At 30.2% G+C, this 20,715-nt stretch overlaps 1 protein-coding gene across 1 annotated transcript; it reads left to right on the forward strand.

Annotated features, from left to right (window-relative positions):
- The first annotated feature begins 3,928 nt into the window (after positions 1–3,928).
- Positions 3,929–7,163, forward strand: LOC113348625. Its single transcript, XM_026592472.1, has 3 exons — positions 3,929–5,245; positions 5,404–6,393; positions 6,487–7,163. The coding sequence occupies exons 1-3, from the start codon at positions 3,929–3,931 to the stop codon at positions 6,544–6,546; spliced, it is 2,367 nt and encodes a 788-aa protein (XP_026448257.1). The 3' UTR covers positions 6,547–7,163.
- Positions 7,164–20,715: the final 13,552 nt, after the last annotated feature.

Genomic DNA, 20,715 nt, shown 5'->3' on the forward strand with positions numbered 1-20,715 from the left:
TCATCTATCTTGAATCTAATAGAAAGACAAAGCCAACACAAAAATAAAGAGTTCATAAAAATGTTGAATTTTATATACGTTAACTCAAAAAAGTCTACACTCTTCGTTATAAGTCGGAAGTTGATTTCTGAGACTAAATTGTAAACTAGATAAACTCATGTTTAAAAGAAAAAGCTTGAAAAATATATTGTAATCACAAATAATATGTTCTGAGGCATTACGTCTAGTAAAAATTGCATTTCTATGTACGTTGATTCAAGAAAATATGAAGGAAGTCAAATTTCACAATAGAAGAAGGATGAAAGACCATGCAGAACTAATCCAAATTTCATCTAATTAAATAAAATTGAAAGACAAAGCCAATACAAAAATAAAGAATTCATTAAAATGTTAGATTTTTTATACGTTAACTCAAAAAAGTCTACACTCTTCGTTATAAGTCGGAAATTGATTTCTGAGACTAAATTGTAAACTAGATAAACTCATCTTTAACAGAAAAAGTTTGAAAAATGTATGGTAATTACAATTAATATGTTCTAAGGCAATACGTTTAGTAAAAATTGCATTTCTATGTAAGTTGATTCAAGAAAATATGAAGGAAGTAAAATTTCACAATATAATAAGGATGAAAGACCAGCCAGAACTAATCCAAATTCTAACAAATTTCATCTTTTGAATCAAATTGAAAGAAAAAGCCAATACAAAAATAAAGAGTTCATAATAATGTTGAATTTTTTATACGTTAACTCAAAATAGTCTACACACTTCGTTATAAGTCGGAAATTCATTTCTGAGACTAATCTGTAAACTAGATAAACTCATCTTTAACAGAAAAAGTTTAAAAAGAAGGGTGAAAGACCAAGCAGAATTAATCTAATTCCTAACAAATTTCACCTATCTTGAATCAAATAGAAAGACAAAGCCAACACATAAATAAAGAGTTCATAAAAATGTTGAATTTTTTATACGTTAACTGAAAAAAGTGTACACACTTCGTTATAAGTCTGAAATTGATTTCTGAAACTAAATTGTAAACTAGATAAACTCATCTTTCACAGAAAAAGTTTGAAAAATGTATTGTAATTACAATTAATATGTTCTAAGGCATTACGTCTAGTAAAAATTGCATTTCTATGTACGTTGATTCAAGAAAATATGAAGGAAGTCAAATTTCACAATAGAAGAAGGATGAAAGACCAAGAAGAACTAATCCAAATCCTAACAAATTTCATCTATCTTGAATCAAATAGAAAGACAAATCCAACACAAAAAGAAAGAGTTCATAAAAATGTTGAATTTTATATACGTTAACTCAAAAAAGTCTACACACTTCATTATACATCTGAAATTGATATCTGAGACTAAATTGTAAACTAGATAAACTCATCTTTAACAGAAAAAGTTTTAAAAATGTATTGTAATTACAATTAATATGTTCTAAAGCAATACGTCTAGTAAAAATTGCATTTCTATGTGCGTTAATTCAAGAAAATATGAAGGAAGTCAAATTTCACAATAGAAGAAGGATGAAAGACCATGCAGAACTAATCCAAATTCCAACAAATTTCATCTAATTAAATAAAATTGAAAGACAAAGCCAATACAAAAATAAAGAATTCATTAAAATGTTAGATTTTTTATACGTTAACTCAAAAAAGTCTACACTCTTCGTTATAAGTCGGAAATTGATTTTTGAGACTAAATTGTAAACTAGATAAACTCATCTTTAACAGAAAAAGTTTGAAAAATGTATTGTAATTACAATTAATATGTTCTAAGGCAATACGTTTAGTAAAAATTGCATTTCTATGTAAGTTGATTCAAGAAAATATGAAGGAAGTAAAATTTCACAATATAATAAGGATGAAAGACCAGCCAGAACTAATCCAAATTCTAACAAATTTCATCTTTTGAATCAAATTGAAAGAAAAAGCCAATACAAAAATAAAGAGTTCATAATAATGTTGAATTTTTTATACGTTAACTCAAAATAGTCTACAAACTTCGGTATAATTCGGAAATTGATTTCTGAGACTAAATGGTAAACTAGATAAACTCATATTTAACAGAAAAAGTTTGAAAGATATATTTTAATCACAAATGATATGTTCTAAGGCAATACGTCTAGTAAAAATTGCATTTTTATGTACGTTGATTCAAGAAAATATGAAGGAAGTCAAATTTCACAATATAAGAAGGATGAAAGACCAGCCAGAACTAATCCAAATTCTAACAAATTTCATCTATTTGAATCAAATTGAAAGACAAAGCCACAAAAATAAAGAGATCATAAAAATGTTGAATGTTTTATACGTTAACTCAAAAAAGTCTACAAACTTCGGTATAAGTCGGAAATTGATTTCTGAGACTAAATGGTAAACTAGATAAACTCATCTTTAACAGAAAAAGTTTGAAAAACATATTTTAACCACAAATTATATGTTCTAAGGAATTACGTCTAGTAAAAATTGCATTTCTATGTACGTTAATTTAAGAAAACATGAAGGAAGCCAAATTTCACAATAGAAGAAGGATGAAAGACCAAGAAGAATTAATCTAATTCCTATAAAATTTCATCTATTTGAATCAAATTGAAAGACAAAGCCAATACAAAAATAAAGAGTTCATAAAAATGTTGAATTTTTTATACTTTAACTCAAAAAAGCCTACAAACTTCGGTATAAGTCGAAAATTGATTTCTGAGACTAAATGGTAAACTAGATAAACTTATCTTTAACAGAAAAAGTTTGAAAAATATATTGTAATCACAAATGATATGTTCTAAGGCATTACGTCTAGTAAAAATTGCATTTCTATGTACGTTGATTCAAGAAAATATGAAGGAAGTCAAATTTCACAATAGAAGAAGGATGAAAGACCAAGAAGAAGTAATTCAAATCCTAACAAATTTCATCTATCTTGAATCAAATAGAAATACAAAGCCAACACAAAAAGAAAGAGTTCATAAAAATGTTGAATTTTATATACGTTAACTCAAAAAAGTCTACACACTTCGTTATACATCTGAAATTGATTTCTGAGACTAAATTGTAAACTAGATAAACTCATCTTTAACAGAAAAAGTTTGAAAAATGTATTGTAATTACAATTAATATGTTCTAAGGCATTACGTCTAGTAAAAATTGCATTTCTATGTACGTTGATTCAAGAAAATATGAAGGAAGTCAAATTTCACAATAGAAGAAGGATGAAAGACCAAGAAGAACTAATCCAAATCCTAACAAATTTCATCTATCTTGAATCAAATAGAAAGACAAAGCCAACTGATGCAGATGAGCAGGCTATAGCCTATTTGGAGGCTAAAAATCCATGTGTCGTAATTTAGATCCTTAGGGGTCCATTTCGATGGGAAACAAGCCAAAGAACAGGACAAGGAATCTTTGATTTCCTTGGTCTTCAGAATTTAGCCAAATTCCATCGTTTAGGGCATCAAACATACGTTTTTGCTATTTTAGGAAAGTTTTTATTTTGTTAATAACTCTTTCGTTAGGAGTCTGTTTGGGCCGCCGTTTGAGGCGAATTGTTTTATTTTATGAGTACTCTCATTATTTTAGGTCGACCAAAATTTGCCAAAAATAGCAAATTAGGGTCTGAGTCGGTTTAGGGGGTTTTTTCATCCTTTCTTGACTAGCAAGTTAGGGTTTTTCCCCAAGTCTATAAAAGAGTCCATCATAAATTGTTTAGGGCAACTTTTTTTTGGAATATATATCTTCTTTATCAAACTTTGTTCAAGTTTAATCGATTTTTATCTAAAGTTGGGAAACCGAAGTCTAGATATTAATCAACGTTCATAGTCGATATTTCTAGGAATATTTGAAGTCTGAACAACACTTCTCTTTTCTCTAGTTTCTCTAATATCCGCTGCATCAGTTGGCATCAGAGCCAGTTCGATTCCAGGGTTAGTAATATGCCAAGGTTACCAGTTGGTCGAGGTCGTGTTCGAGGCCAAGAAGTTGATCCAATTGATTATAATACGATGAAGGAAGAATTATTGAATGAAATCCGAGTGATGATGGGTCAAAATAACATTCATCATGAAGAAGGAGACGAGGAAGAAGGGGATAATACCAACGAAGAAGGGGATTATACCAACCCTTTTGGTAGAGGACGCCGTGAAGGTAGGATAATCCAACGTGACGATTCTGAGCGCTGGAAGGCCGGAATAAAAGTGGAGGTTCCAGAATTCTATGGAGGTTTAGAAGCGGAGGAGTTTCTTTCGTGGTTGAACACAGCTGAGGAAGTATTGGAATTTAAGGATGTACCAGATAACAAACGAGTTCAGCTGGTAGCAACTATGTTTCGGGGAAGAGCTAATTCGTGGTGGCAACAACACAAACTACAACGCTCTCGTAAAGGGAAGCAGAATTTAGTCTCGTGGGAGAAGATGAAGAAACATATGAGAGCAGAATTTTTACCACACAACTATATCAGCTTGATGTACCAGCAACTACAAAACCTACGCAAGGGAACACTTTCTATAGACGAGTACACGAAGGAATTTTATCGATTACTTTCTCTTAACGATTTGTCGGAGTCAGATGAGCAAAGAGTCGCACGTTATGTAGGTGGTCTTCCTCAGCAATATCAGGATACACTTAACATGTTTGACTGTTGTTCTATATCGGATGCACATCATAGAGCAAGGCAGGTAGAGAAACAAGTGGGGCGTAGAAGTTCAAATTGGGGTAACAATGTAGCATCTTCCCCAACAAGTAATCGTAGTACGTCAACAACTAGTACTGTTAACAAACCTAATTCGGTTTCGACCCCAATTAAAACTCCAATCAGCTATTTTGGAGGCAAGTGTAATAAGTGCGGTGAAACTGGGCACAAAGGCACTGACTGTCGCAAAGTAGAACGTGTGAACAAGGTTTTTTTCAATGAAGACAATCGTGAAGAAGATGATTGGGTACCTGAATATGATGAGGATCCAGAGGATGACTCTGAACCTAGTGATGAAGTAGTTACAGGAGATACAGGAGTGAACTTTGTAGCAAGAAGAAGTTTTCTCACTCCACGTATAGATGAGGACGACAACTGGTTACGTAATAATATATTCCAGTCGACATGTACGATCGAGGGAAAAGTTTGTCGTTTAGTTATTGATCCTGGAAGTTGCGAGAATATGATTGACGAAGAGGTCGTGAAACGGTTTAGGATGGAAACCAAGGCACATCCGCATCCATATAAACTTTCTTGGCTTAAGAAAGGGAATGAGGTGAAAGTAAACAAACGTTGCTTGGTTTCTTTTTCGATTGGTAACAAATATAAAGATAAAATATGGTGTGACATTACTAGTATGGATGCTTGTCACTTGTTGTTGGGTCGACCATGGGAGTTTGACAGGAAAACTAGTCATGACGGGCATAAAAATACCTACAGCTTTTTATGGAACGACACGTACGTATAGTACTTGTACCCAGCAAAGAAATTGCACCTAAACCATCTACCGGACAAACTACCAATCTCTTGTCGTTTAAGCAGTTTGAAGTTGAGGCAGAAGATGCAGGAGAACTGTATGTGTTGATTAGCAAAGACCAACAGCCGGATGAAAGTAGTATCCCTATTGCAGCTCAACCTTTAATTAAGGAATTTATTGATGTTTTCCCTAACGAGTTGCCAGACGAGCTACCACCTCTCCGGGATATACAACACCATATTGATCTCATCCCTGGATCAAGCTTGCCAAACAAAGCGCATTATAGAATGAGTCCTAAGGAGCATGAAGAACTTCGTCGTCAAGTGGAAGAGTTGTTACAGAAAGGTTTGATCCGACAGAGCCTAAGTCCTTGTGCTGTACCGGCCTTGTTGATTCCAAAGAAAGATGGAACGTGGAGAATGTGTGTTGACAGTCGAGCCATCAACAAAATCACAGTAAAATACCGTTTTCCAATTCCTAGATTGGATGACCTGCTAGATCAGTTGTGTGGAGCGAAGGTGTTTAGCAAACTCGACTTGAAGAGTGGGTACCATCAGATCAGAATTCGAGAAGGTGATGAGTGGAAAACAGCTTTTAAGACTCGAGAAGGGTTATATGAGTGGATGGTTATGCCGTTTGGATTGTCCAATGCGCCTAGTACATTCATGCGTATAATGAATCAAGTTCTCAGGCCCTTTATCGGTACTTTTGTGGTCGTTTATTTCGACGATATTCTTATTTATAGTGTTGATATGAACATGCATTTTCAACATCTTCGAGAAGTGCTTTCAACTCTACGTCGGGAAAAATTATTTGCAGCCATCAAGAAGTGTTCATTCATGACTGACCAAATTCTATTTCTCGGCTATGTCGTAACCAAGGATGGAATAAAGGTAGATGATTCCAAGGTTGAAGCTGTAAGAAATTGGACCACACCCACTACACTGCACGAGGTAAGGAGTTTTCATGGTTTCGCTTTTTTTACCGGCGTTTTATTCATCACTTCAGCACCATTATGGCACCCATTACTGAATGCATGAAAGTAGGAAAGTTCTCATGGTCTGAGGAAGCTGACAAAGCCTTTGAAGCAGTCAAGACAAAACTAATAACCGCACCACTATTGGTGTTACCTGATTTCAGCAAGCCATTTGAATTACACTGTGATGCATCGAAGGTGGGAATTGGAGCTGTTTTGAGTCAGGAAGGACGACCTGTAGCATATTTTAGTGAGAAGTTGAATGGTGCTAAGACCAACTACAGTACTTATGATGTGGAGTTTTATGCCATAGTTCAAGCCTTGAAGCATTGGCGACACTATCTAATTCATAACGAATTCATTATGTTTTCTGACCATGATTCTTTAAGGCATATCAATAGGCAAGAGAAGCTTTCATCTAGACATGGTAAGTGGGCTTCTTATTTGCAAGAGTTCACTTTTGTACTGAAGCACAAAGCTGGGTCGCAGAATCAAGTTGCTGATGCTTTAAGCCGTCGAAGTATGTTACTCAACACCATGCGAACTGAGGTAATAGATTTTGATTCGTATTCTGAACATATTCTAACCGATCCACACTTTGTGGAGATTGTGGATAATATCAGTCTAGGAAAACGAAGTGATTACCTTATGCATGAAGGATTTCTCTTTAAAGGTAACCAATTGTGTATTCCCGATTCTAGTCTTCGATTGAAGATTATTAAGGAGTTACATGACGAGGGGCACATGGGTAGAGATAAACTTTCCAGCTTGTTTCAAAATCATATTACTGGCCAACAATGAGGCGTGAAGTTGCTAAATTCGTGGACAGATGTCGAATCTGTCAAGTTTCAAAAGGAAAAGCAACCAATGCAGGGTTATATATACCACTAAAAGTTCCAAGCCAACCATGGTCAGATTTGAGCATGGATTTCGTATTGGGTTTACATCGAACTCAGAGGGGGCAGATTCAGTATTTGTTGTTGTCGACCGTTTTTCAAAAATGTCTCACTTTATTGCTTGCAAGAAGACTACTAATGCACTGAAGGTAGTTGAATTGTTCTTCCAAGAAGTGTATCGTCTACATGGATTGCCCTGTTCAATAGTCAGTGATCGAGACACAAGATTCCTTAGTTATTTCTGGAAAACCTTGTGGAAATTGGCTAATACAAGACTTAATTTCAGTAGTGCGTATCATCCTCAAAGTGATGGCCAAACAGAAGTTGTGAATCGTTCTTTGGGTGATATACTACGGTGTATGGTTGGAGACAATCCGAAAAGTTGGGACCAGAAACTTTGCCAAGCTGAATTTGCATTTAATCGTTCAGTCAACCGTAGCCTGGGTATGAGTCCGTTCGAGGATGTTTATGGATACAATCCACGAGCACCAATAGATTTAGCTCGTGTTCCTGATTTGAAGAGAATTGAAGTTCGTGCTGAAGAACGTATCCAACAGCTGCAGCAAGTTCACAAGTTGGCCGAAGAACAGTTGCTTCGAGCTAATGAAAGGTACAAGGAGGCGGCAGATAAGAAACGCAGAGTTGTCGAGTTTGAAGTAGGGGATTTTGTCTGGGCAATATTGACAAAGGATCGTTTTCCAGTTGGCGAGTACAACAAACTGAAGGCGCGCAAGATTGGTCCCTTGGAAATTGTCGCAAAGATTAATTCCAATGCATACAAGTTGAAGCTTCCAAGTCACATCCGTACTTCTGATGTTTTTAATGTCAAACACTTAGTGCCTTTTTGTGGTGATAATTCTGATGATGATACGACAAATTCGAGGGCGAATTTCTCCCAACCCCGAGAGAACGATGCAGATGAGCAGGCTATAGCCTATTTGGAGGCTAAAAATCCAAGTGTCGTAATTTAGATCCTTAGGGGTCCATTTCGATGGGAAACAAGCCAAAGAACAGGACAAGGAATCTTCGATTGCCTTGGTCTTCAGAATTTAGCCAAATTCCATCGTTTAGGGCATCAAACATACGTTTTTGCTATTTTAGGAAAGTTTTTATTTTGTTAATAACTCTTTCGTTAGGAGTCTGTTTGGGCCGCCGTTTGAGGCGAATTGTTTTATTTTATGAGTACTTTCATTATTTTAGGTCGACCAAAATTTGCCAAAAATAGCAAATTAGGGTCTGAGTCAGTTTAGGGGTTTTTTTCATCCTTTCTTGACTAGCAAGTTAGGTTTTTTCCCCAAGTCTATAAAAGAGTCCATCATAAATTGTTTAGGGCAACTTTTTTTTGGAATATATATCTTCTTTATCAAACTTTGTTCAAGTTTAATCGATTTTTATCTAAAGTTGGGAAACCGAAGTCTAGATATTAATCAACGTTCATAGTCGATATTCCTAGGAATATTTGAAGTCTGAACAACACTTCTCTTTTCTCTAGTTTCTCTAATATCCCCTGCATCACCAACACAAAAAGAAAGAGTTCATAAAAATGTTGAATTTTATATACGTTAACTCAAAAAAGTCTACACACTTCATTATACATCTGAAATTGATATCTGAGACTAAATTGTAAACTAGATAAACTCATCTTTAACAGAAAAAGTTTGAAAAATGTATTGTAATTACAATTAATATGTTCTAAGGCAATACGTCTAGTAAAAATTACATTTCTATGTGCGTTAATTCAAGAAAATATGAAGGAAGTCAAGTTTCACAATAGAAGAAGGATGAAAGACCATGCAGAACTAATCCAAATTCCAACAAATTTCATCTAATTAAATAAAATTGAAAGACAAAGCCAATACAAAAATAAAGAATTCATTAAAATGTTAGATTTTTTATACGTTAACTCAAAAAAGTCTACACTCTTCGTTATAAGTCGGAAATTGATTTCTGAGACTAAATTGTAAACTAGATAAACTCATCTTTAACAGAAAAAGTTTGAAAAAATGTATTGTAATTACAATTAATATGTTTTAAGGCAATACGTTTAGTAAAAATTGCATTTCTATGTACGTTGATTCAAAAAAATATGAAGGAAGTAAAATTTCACAATATAATAAGGATTAAAGACCAGCCAGAACTAATCCAAATTCTAACAAATTTCATCTTTTGAATCAAATTGAAAGAAAAAGCCAATACAAAAATAAAGAGTTCATAATAATGTTGAATTTTTTATACGTTAACTCAAAATAGTCTACAAACTTCGATATAATTCGGAAATTGATTTCTGAGACTAAATGGTAAACTAGATAAACTCATCTTTAACAGAAAAAGTTTGAAATATATATTGTAATCACAAATGATATGTTCTAAGGCAATACGTCTAGTAAAAATTGCATTTCTATGTACGTTGATTCAAGAAAATATGAAGGAAGTCAAATTTCACAATATAAGAAGGATGAAAGACCAGCCAGAACTAATCCAAATTCTAACAAATTTCATCTATTTGAATCAAATTGAAAGACAAAGCCAATACAAAAATAAAGAGTTCATAAAAATGTTGAATGTTTTATACGTTAACTCAAAAATGTGTACACACTTCGTTATAAGTCTGAAATTGATTTCTGAAACTAAATTGTAAACTAGATAAACTCATCTTTAACTGAAAAGTTTGAAAAATATATTGTAATTACAATTAATATGTTCTAAGGCAATACGTCTAGTAAAAATTGCATTTCTATGTACGTTGATTCAAGAAAATATGAAGGAAGTCAAAATTCACAATAGAAGAAGGATAAAATTCCATGCAGAACTAATCCAAATCCTAAAAAATTTCATCTATCTTGAATCAAATAGAAAGACAAAGCCAACACAAAAAGAAAGAGTTCATAAAAATGTTGAATTTTATATACGTTAACTCAAAAAAGTCTACACACTTCATTATACATCTGAAATTGATATCTGAGACTAAATTGTAAACTAGATAAACTCATCTTTAACAGAAAAAGTTTGAAAAATGTATTGTAATTGATATGTTCTAAGGCAATACGTCTAGTAAAAATTGCATTTCTATGTGCGTTAATTCAAGAAAATATGAAGGAAGTCAAATTTCACAATAGAAGAAGGATGAAAGACCATGCAGAACTAATCCAAATTCCAACAAATTTCATCTAACTAAATAAAATTGTAAAACAAAGCCAATACAAAAATAAAGAATTCATTAAAATGTTAGATTTTTTATACGTTAACTCAAAAAAGTCTACACTCTTCGTTATAAGTCGGAAATTGATTTCTGAGACTAAATTGTAAACTAGATAAACTCATCTTTAACAGAAAAAGTTTGAAAAATGTATTGTAATTACAATTAATATGTTCTAAGGCAATACGTTTAGTAAAAATTGCATTTCTATGTACGTTGATTCAAGAAAATATGAAGGAAGTAAAATTTCACAATATAATAAGGATGAAAGAGCAGCCAGAACTAATCCAAATTCTAACAAATTTCATCTTTTGAATCAAATTTAAAGAAAAAGCCAATACAAAAATAAAGAGTTCATAATAATGTTGAATTTTTTATACGTTAACTCAAAATAGTCTACAAACTTCGGTATAATTCGGAAATTGATTTCTGAGACTACATGGTAAACTAGATAAACTCATCTTTAACAGAAAAAGTTTGAAAGATATATTGTAATCACAAATGATATGTTCTAAGGCATTACGTCTAGTAAAAATTGCATTTCTATGTACGTTGATTAAAGAAAATATGAAGGTAGGCTAATTTCACAATAGAAAAAGGATGAAAGACCATGCAAACTATTCCAAAACCTAACAAATTTAATCTATCTTGAATCAAATAGAATGACAAAGCCAACACAAAAAGAAAGAGTTCATCAAAATGTTAAATTTTATATACGTTAACTCAAAAAAGTCTACACACTTCGTTATAAGTCGGAAATTCATTTCTGAGACTAATCTGTAAACTAGATAAACTCATCTTTAACAGAAAAAGTTTGAAAAGAAGGGTAAAAGACCAAGCAGAATTAATCTAATTCCTAACAAATTTCACCTATCTTGAATCAAATAGAAAGACAAAGCCAACACATAAATAAAGAGTTCATAAAAATGTTGAATTTTTTATACGTTAACTGAAAAAAGTGTACACACTTCGTTATAAGTCTGAAATTGATTTCTGAAACTAAATTGTAAACTAGATAAACTCATCTTTAACAGAAAAAGTTTGAAAAATGTATTGTAATTACAATTAATATGTTCTAAGGCATTACGTCTAGTAAAAATTGCAATTCTATGTACGTTGATTCAAGAAAATATGAAGGAAGTCAAATTTCACAATAGAAGAAGGATGAAAGACCAAGAAGAACTAATCCAAATCCTAACAAATTTCATCTATCTTGAATCAAATAGAAAGACAAAGCCAACACAAAAAGAAAGAGTTCATAAAAATGTTGAATTTTATATACGTTAACTCAAAAAAGTCTACACACTTCATTATACATCTGAAATTGATATCTGAGACTAAATTGTAAACTAGATAAACTCATCTTTAACAGAAAAAGTTTGAAAAATGTATTGTAATTACAATTAATATGTTCTAAGGCAATACGTCTAGTAAAAATTGCATTTCTATGTGCGTTAATTCAAGAAAATATGAAGGAAGTCAAATTTCACAATAGAAGAAGGATGAAAGACCATGCAGAACTAATCCAAATTCCAACAAATTTCATCTAATTAAATAAAATTGAAAGACAAAGCCAATATAAAAATAAAGAATTCATTAAAATGTTAGATTTTTTATACGTTAACTCAAAAAAGTCTACACTCTTCGTTATAAGTCGGAAATTGATTTCTGAGGCTAAATTGTAAACTAGATAAACTCATCTTTAACAGAAAAAGTTTGAAAAATGTATTGTAATTACAGTTAATATGTTCTAAGGCAATACGTTAAGTAAAAATTGAATTTCTATGTACGTTGATTCAAGAAAATATGAAGGAAATAAAATTTCACAATATAATAAGGATGAAAGACCAGCCAGAACTAATCCAAATTCTAACAAATTTCATCTTTTGAATCAAATTGAAAGAAAAAGCCAATACAAAAATAAAGAGTTCATAATAATGTTGAATTTTTTATACGTTAACTCAAAATAGTCTACAAACTTCGGTATAATTCGGAAATTGATTTCTGAGACTAAATGGTAAACTAGATAAACTCATATTTAACAGAAAAAGTTTGAAAGATATATTGTAATCACAAATGATATGTTCTAAGGCATTACGTCTAGTAAAAATTGCATTTCTATGTACGTTGATTCAAGAAAATATGAAGGAAGTCAAATTTCACAATATAAGAAGGATGAAAGACCAGCCAGAACTAATCCAAATTCTAACAAATTTCATCTATATGAATCAAATTGAAAGACAAAGCCAATACAAAAAATAAAGAGATCATTAAAATGTTGAATGTTTTATACGTTAACTCAAAAAAGTGTACACACTTCGTTATAAGTCTGAAATTGATTTCTGAAACAAAATTGTAAACTAGATAAACTCATCTTTAACTGAAAAGTTTGAAAAATATATTGTAATTACAATTAATATGTTCTAAGGCAATACGTCTAGTAAAAATTGCATTTTTATGTACGTTGATTCAAGAAAATATGAAGGAAGTCAAAATTCACAATAGAAGAAGGATAAAATTCCATGTAGAACTAATCCAAATCCTAAAAAATTTCATCTATCTTGAATCAAATAGAAAGACAAAGCCAACACAAAAAGTAAGAGTTCATAAAAATGTTGAATTTTATATACGTTAACTCAAAAAAGTCTACCCACTTCCTTATACATCTGAAATTGATTTCTGAGACTAAATGGTAAACTAGATAAACTCATATTTAACAGAAAAAGTTTGAAAGATATATTGTAATCACAAATGATATGTTCTAAGGCAATACGTCTAGTAAAAATTGCATTTCTATGTACGTTGATTCAAGAAAATATGAAGGAAGTCAAAATTCACATTAGAAGAAGGATAAAATTCCATGCAGAACTAATCCAAATCCTAAAAAATTTCATCTATCTTGAATCAAATAGAAAGACAAAGCCAACACAAAAAGGAAGAGTTCATAAAAATGTTGAATTTTATATACGTTAACTCAAAAAAGTCTACCCACTTCCTTATACATCTGAAATTGATTTCTTAGACTAAATTGTAAATAGATAAACTCATCTTTAACAGAAAAAGTTTGAAAAATGTATTGTAATTACAATTAATATGTTCTAAGGCAATACGTTTAGTAAAAATTGCATTTCTATGTACGTTGATTCAAGAAAATATGAAGGAAGTAAAATTTCACAATATAATAAGGATGAAAGAGCAGCCAGAACTAATCCAAATTCTAACAAATTTCATCTTTTGAATCAAATTTAAAGAAAAAGCCAATACAAAAATAAAGAGTTCATAATAATGTTGAATTTTTTATACGTTAACTCAAAATAGTCTACAAACTTCGGTATAATTCGGAAATTGATTTCTGAGACTACATGGTAAACTAGATAAACTCATCTTTAACAGAAAAAGTTTGAAAGATATATTGTAATCACAAATGATATGTTCTAAGGCATTACGTCTAGTAAAAATTGCATTTCTATGTACGTTGATTAAAGAAAATATGAAGGTAGGCTAATTTCACAATAGAAAAAGGATGAAAGACCATGCAAACTATTCCAAAACCTAACAAATTTAATCTATCTTGAATCAAATAGAATGACAAAGCCAACACAAAAAGAAAGAGTTCATCAAAATGTTAAATTTTATATACGTTAACTCAAAAAAGTCTACACACTTCGTTATAAGTCGGAAATTCATTTCTGAGACTAATCTGTAAACTAGATAAACTCATCTTTAACAGAAAAAGTTTGAAAAGAAGGGTAAAAGACCAAGCAGAATTAATCTAATTCCTAACAAATTTCACCTATCTTGAATCAAATAGAAAGACAAAGCCAACACATAAATAAAGAGTTCATAAAAATGTTGAATTTTTTATACGTTAACTGAAAAAAGTGTACACACTTCGTTATAAGTCTGAAATTGATTTCTGAAACTAAATTGTAAACTAGATAAACTCATCTTTAACAGAAAAAGTTTGAAAAATGTATTGTAATTACAATTAATATGTTCTAAGGCATTACGTCTAGTAAAAATTGCAATTCTATGTACGTTGATTCAAGAAAATATGAAGGAAGTCAAATTTCACAATAGAAGAAGGATGAAAGACCAAGAAGAACTAATCCAAATCCTAACAAATTTCATCTATCTTGAATCAAATAGAAAGACAAAGCCAACACAAAAAGAAAGAGTTCATAAAAATGTTGAATTTTATATACGTTAACTCAAAAAAGTCTACACACTTCATTATACATCTGAAATTGATATCTGAGACTAAATTGTAAACTAGATAAACTCATCTTTAACAGAAAAAGTTTGAAAAATGTATTGTAATTGATATGTTCTAAGGCAATACGTCTAGTAAAAATTGCATTTCTATGTGCGTTAATTCAAGAAAATATGAAGGAAGTCAAATTTCACAATAGAAGAAGGATGAAAGACCATGCAGAACTAATCCAAATTCCAACAAATTTCATCTAACTAAATAAAATTGAAAAACAAAGCCAATACAAAATAAAGAATTCATTAAATGTTAGATTTTTTATACGTTAACTCAAAAAGTCTACACTCTTCGTTATAAGTCGGAAATTGATTTCTGAGACTAAATTGTAAACTAGATAAACTCATCTTTAACAGAAAAAGTTTGAAAAATGTATTGTAATTACAATTAATATGTTCTAAGGCAATACGTTTAGTAAAAATTGCATTTCTATGTACGTTGATTCAAGAAAATATGAAGGAAGTAAAATTTCACAATATAATAAGGATGAAAGAGCAGCCAGAACTAATCCAAATTCTAACAAATTTCATCTTTTGAATCAAATTTAAAGAAAAAGCCAATACAAAAATAAAGAGTTCATAATATGTTGAATTTTTATACGTTAACTCAAAATAGTCTACAAACTTCGGTATAATTCGGAAATTGATTTCTGAGACTACATGGTAAACTAGATAAACTCATCTTTAACAGAAAAAGTTTGAAAGATATATTGTAATCACAAATGATATGTTCTAAGGCATTACGTCTAGTAAAATTGCATTTCTATGTACGTTGATTAAAGAAAATATGAAGGTAGGCTAATTCACAATAGAAAAAGGATGAAAGACCATGCAAACTATTCCAAAACCTAACAAATTTAATCTATCTTGAATCAAATAGAATGACAAAGCCAACACAAAAAGAAAGAGTTCATCAAAATGTTAAATTTTATATACGTTAACTCAAAAAAGTCTACACACTTCGTTATAAGTCGGAAATTCATTTCTGAGACTAATCTGTAAACTAGATAAACTCATCTTTAACAGAAAAGTTTGAAAAGAAGGGTAAAAGACCAAGCAGAATTAATCTAATTCCTAACAAATTTCACCTATCTTGAATCAAATAGAAAGACAAAGCCAACACATAAATAAAGATTTCATAAAAATGTTGAATTTTTTATACGTTAACTGAAAAAAGTGTACACACTTCGTTATAAGTCTGAATTGATTTCTGAAACTAAATTGTAAACTAGATAAACTCATCTTTAACAGAAAAAGTTTGAAAAATGTATTGTAATTACAATTAATATGTTCTAAGGCATTACGTCTAGTAAAATTGCAATTCTATGTACGTTGATTCAAGAAAATATGAAGGAAGTCAAATTTCACAATAGAAGAAGGATGAAAGACCAAGAAGAACTAATCCAAATCCTAACAAATTTCATCTATCTTGAATCAAATAGAAAGACAAAGCCAACACAAAAAGAAAGAGTTCATAAAAATGTTGAATTTTATATACGTTACTCAAAAAAGTCTACACACTTCATTATACATCTGAAATTGATATCTGAGACTAATTGAAACTAGATAAACTCATCTTTAACAGAAAAATTTTGAAAAATGCATTGTAATTACAATTAATATGTTCTAAGGCAATACATCTAGTAAATATTACATTTCTATGTGCGTTAATTCAAGAAAATATGAAGGAAGTCAAATTTCACAATAGAAGAAGGATGAAAGACCATGCAGAACTAATCCAAATTCCAACAAATTTCATCTAATTAAATAAAATTGAAAGACAAAGCCAATACAAAATAAAGAATTCATTAAAATGTTAGATTTTTTATATGTTAACTCAAAAAAGTCTACACTCTTCGTTATAAGTCAGAAATTGATTTCTGAGACTAAATTGTAAACTAGATAAACTCATCTTTAACAGAAAAAGTTTGAAAAATGTATTGAAATTACAATTAATATGTTCTAAGGCAATACGTTTAGTAAAAATTGCATTTCTATGTACGTTGATTCAAGAAAATATGAAGGAAGTAAAATTTCACAATATAATAAGGATGAAAGACCAGCCAGAACTAATCCAAATTCTAACAAATTTCATCTTTTGAATCAAATTGAAATAAAAAGCCAATACAAAAATAAAAAGTTCATAATAATGTTGAATTTTGTATACGTTAACTCAAAATAGTCTACAAACTTCGGTATAATTCGGAAATTGATTTCTGAGACTAAATGGTAAACTAGATAAACTCATCTTTAACAGAAAAAGTTTGAAACATATATTGTAATCACAAATGATATGTTCTAAGGAATTACGTCTAGTAAAAATTGCATTTCTATGTACGTTGATTAAAGAAAATATGAAGGTAGGCTAATTTCACAATAGAAAAAGGATGAAAGACCATGCAAACTATTCCAAATCCTAAAAAATTTAATCTATCTTGAATCAAATAGAAAGACAAAGCCAACACAAAAAGAAAGAGTTCATCAAAATGTTAAATTTTATATATACGTTAACCCAAAAAAGTCTACACACTTCGTTATAAGTCGGAAATTCATTTCTGAGACTAATCTGTAAACTAGATAAACTCATCTTTAACAGAAAAAGTTTGAAAAGAAGGGTGAAAGACCAAGCAGAATTAATCTAATTCCTAACAAATTTCACCTATCTTGAATCAAATAGAAAGACAAAGCCAACACATAAATAAAGAGTTCATAAAAATGTTGAATTTTTTATACGTTAACTAAAAAAAGTGTACACACTTCGTTATAAGTCTGAAATTGATTTCCGAAACTAAATTGTAAACTAGATAAACTCATCTTTAACAGAAAAAGTTTGAAAAATGTATTGTAATTACAATTAATATGTTCTAAGGCATTACGTCTAGTAAAAATTGCATTTCTATGTACGTTGATTCAAGAAAATATGAAGGAAGTCAAATTTCACAATAGAAGAAGGATGAAAGACCAAGAAGAACTAATCCAAATCCTAACAAATTCATCTATCTTGATCAAATAGAAAGACAAAGCCAACACAAAAAGAAAGAGTTCATAAAAATGTTGAATTTATATACGTTAACTCAAAAAGTCTACACACTTCATTATACATCTGAAATTGATATCTGAGACTAAATTGTAAACTAGATAAACTCATCTTTAACAGAAAAAGTTTGAAAATGTATTGTAATTGATATGTTCTAAGGCAATACGTCTAGTAAAATTGCATTTCTATGTGCGTTAATTCAAGAAAATATGAAGGAAGTCAAATTTCACAATAGAAGAAGGATGAAAGACCATGCAGAACTAATCCAAATTCCAACAAATTTCATCTAACTAAATAAAATTGAAAAACAAAGCCAATACAAAAATAAAGAATTCATTAAAATGTTAGATTTTTTATACGTTAACTCAAAAAAGTCTACACTCTTCGTTATAAGTCGGAAATTGATTTCTGAGACTAAATTGTAAACTAGATAAACTCATCTTTAACAGAAAAAGTTTGAAAAATGTATTGTAATTACAATTATATGTTCTAAGGCAATACGTTTAGTAAAATTGCATTTCTATGTACGTTGATTCAAGAAAATATGAAGGAAGAAAATTTCACAATATATAAGGATGAAAGAGCAGCCAGAACTAATCCAAATTCTAACAAATTTCATCTTTTGAATCAAATTTAAAGAAAAAGCCAATACAAAAATAAAGAGTTCATAATAATGTTGAATTTTTTATACGTTAACTCAAAATAGTCTACAAACTTCGGTATAATTCGAAATTGATTTCTGAGACTACATGGTAAACTAGATAACTCATCTTTAACAGAAAAAGTTGAAAGATATATTGTAATCACAAATGATTGTTTCTAAGGCATTACGTCTAGTAAAATTGCATTTCTATGTACGTTGATTAAAGAAAATATGAAGGTAGGCTAATTTCACAATAGAAAAAGGATGAAAGACCATGCAAACTATTCCAAACCTAACAAATTTAATCTATCTTGAATCAAATAGAATGACAAAGCCAACACAAAAGAAAGAGTTCATCCAAATGTTAAATTTTATATACGTTAACTCAAAAAGTCTACACACTTCGTTATAAGTCGGAAATTCATTTCTGAGACTATCTGTAAACTAGATAAACTCATCTTTACAGAAAAAGTTTGAAAAGAAGGGTAAAAGACCAAGCAGAATTAATCTAATTCCTAACAAATTTCACCTATCTTGAATCAAATAGAAAGACAAAGCCAACACATAAATAAAGAGTTCATAAAAATGTTGAATTTTTTATACGTTAACTGAAAAAAGTGTACACACTTCGTTATAAGTCTGAAATTGATTTCTGAAACTAAATTGTAAACTAGATAAACTCATCTTTAACAGAAAAAGTTTGAAAAATGTATTGTAATTACAATTAATATGTTCTAAGGCATTACGTCTAGTAAAAATTGCAATTCTATGTACGTTGATTCAAGAAAATATGAAGGAAGTCAAATTTCACAATAGAAGAAGATGAAAGACCAAGAAGAACTAATCAAATCCTACAATTTCATCTATCTTGAATCAAATAGAAAAGACAAAGCCAACACAAAAGAAAGAGTTCATAAAAATGTTGAATTTTTATATACGTTAACTCAAAAAAGTCTACACACTTCATTTACATCTGAATGGATATCTGAGACTAAATTGTAACTAGATAAACTCATCTTTAACAAAAAATTTTGAAAAATGCATTGTAATTACAATTAATATGTTTCTAAGGCAATACGTCTAGTAAATATTACATTTCTATGTGCGTTAATTCAAGAAAATATGAAGGAAGTCAAATTTCACAATAGAAGAAGGATGAAAGACCATGCAGAACTAATCCAAATTCCAACAAATTTCATCTAATTAAATAAAATGAAAGACAAAGCCAATACAAAATAAAGAATTCATTAAAATGTTAGATTTTTATATGTTAACTCAAAAAAGTCCACTCTTCGTTATAAGTCGGAAATTGATTTCTGAGACTAAATTGTAAATAGATAAACTCATCTTTAACAGAAAAAGTTTGAAAAATGTTGAAATTACAATTAATATGTTCTAAAGGCAATACGTTTAGTAAAAATTGCATTTCTATGTACGTTGATTCAAGAAATATGAAGGAAGTAAAATTTCACATATAATAAGGATGAAAGACCAGCCAGAACTAATCCAAATTCTAACAAATTTCATCTTTGAATCAAATTGAAATAAAAAGCCAATACAAAATAAAAGTTCATAATAATGTTGAATTTGTATACGTTAACTCAAAATAGTCTACAAACTTCGGTATAATTCGGAAATTGATTTCTGAGACTAAATGGTAAACTAGATAAACTCATCTTTAACAGAAAAAGTTTGAACATAATTGTAATCACAAATGATATGTTCTAAGGAATTACGTCTAGTAAAAATTGCATTTCTATGTACGTTGATTAAAGAAAATATGAAGGTAGGCTAATTTCACATAGAAAAAGGATGAAAGACCATGCAAACTATTCCAAATCCTAAAAATTTAATCTATCTTGAATCAAATAGAAAGACAAGCCAACACAAAAGAAAGAGTTCATCAAAATTTAAATTTTATATATACGTTAACCCAAAAAGTCTACACACTTCGTTATAAGTCGGAAATTCATTTCGAGACTAATCTGTAAACTAGATAAACTCATCTTTAACAGAAAAGTTTGAAAAGAAGGGTGAAAGACCAAGCAGAATTAATCTAATTCCTAACAAATTTCACCTATCTTGAATCAAATAGAAAGACAAGCCAACACATAAATAAAGAGTTCATAAAATGTTGAATTTTTTATACGTTAACTGAAAAAAGTGTACACACTTCGTTATAAGTCTGAAATTGATTTCCGAAACTAAATTGTAAACTAGATAAACTCATCTTTAACAGAAAAAGTTTGAAAAATGTATTG

This window comes from Papaver somniferum, chromosome 1 (assembly GCF_003573695.1).
Source record: "Papaver somniferum cultivar HN1 chromosome 1, ASM357369v1, whole genome shotgun sequence".
NCBI classification, from domain to species: Eukaryota; Viridiplantae; Streptophyta; class Magnoliopsida; order Ranunculales; family Papaveraceae; genus Papaver; species Papaver somniferum.

Coding starts and splice junctions, on each gene's coding strand:
- LOC113348625 (XM_026592472.1), top strand. CDS start 3,929: ATGCCAAGGTTACCAGTTGGTCGAGGTCGTGTTCGAGGCCAAGAAGTT. Junction 5,246..5,403: donor AGAAAGGGAATGAGGTGAAA/GTAAACAAACGT, acceptor AAATACCTACAG/CTTTTTATGGAACGACACGT. Junction 6,394..6,486: donor CACCCACTACACTGCACGAG/GTAAGGAGTTTT, acceptor GCATGAAAGTAG/GAAAGTTCTCATGGTCTGAG.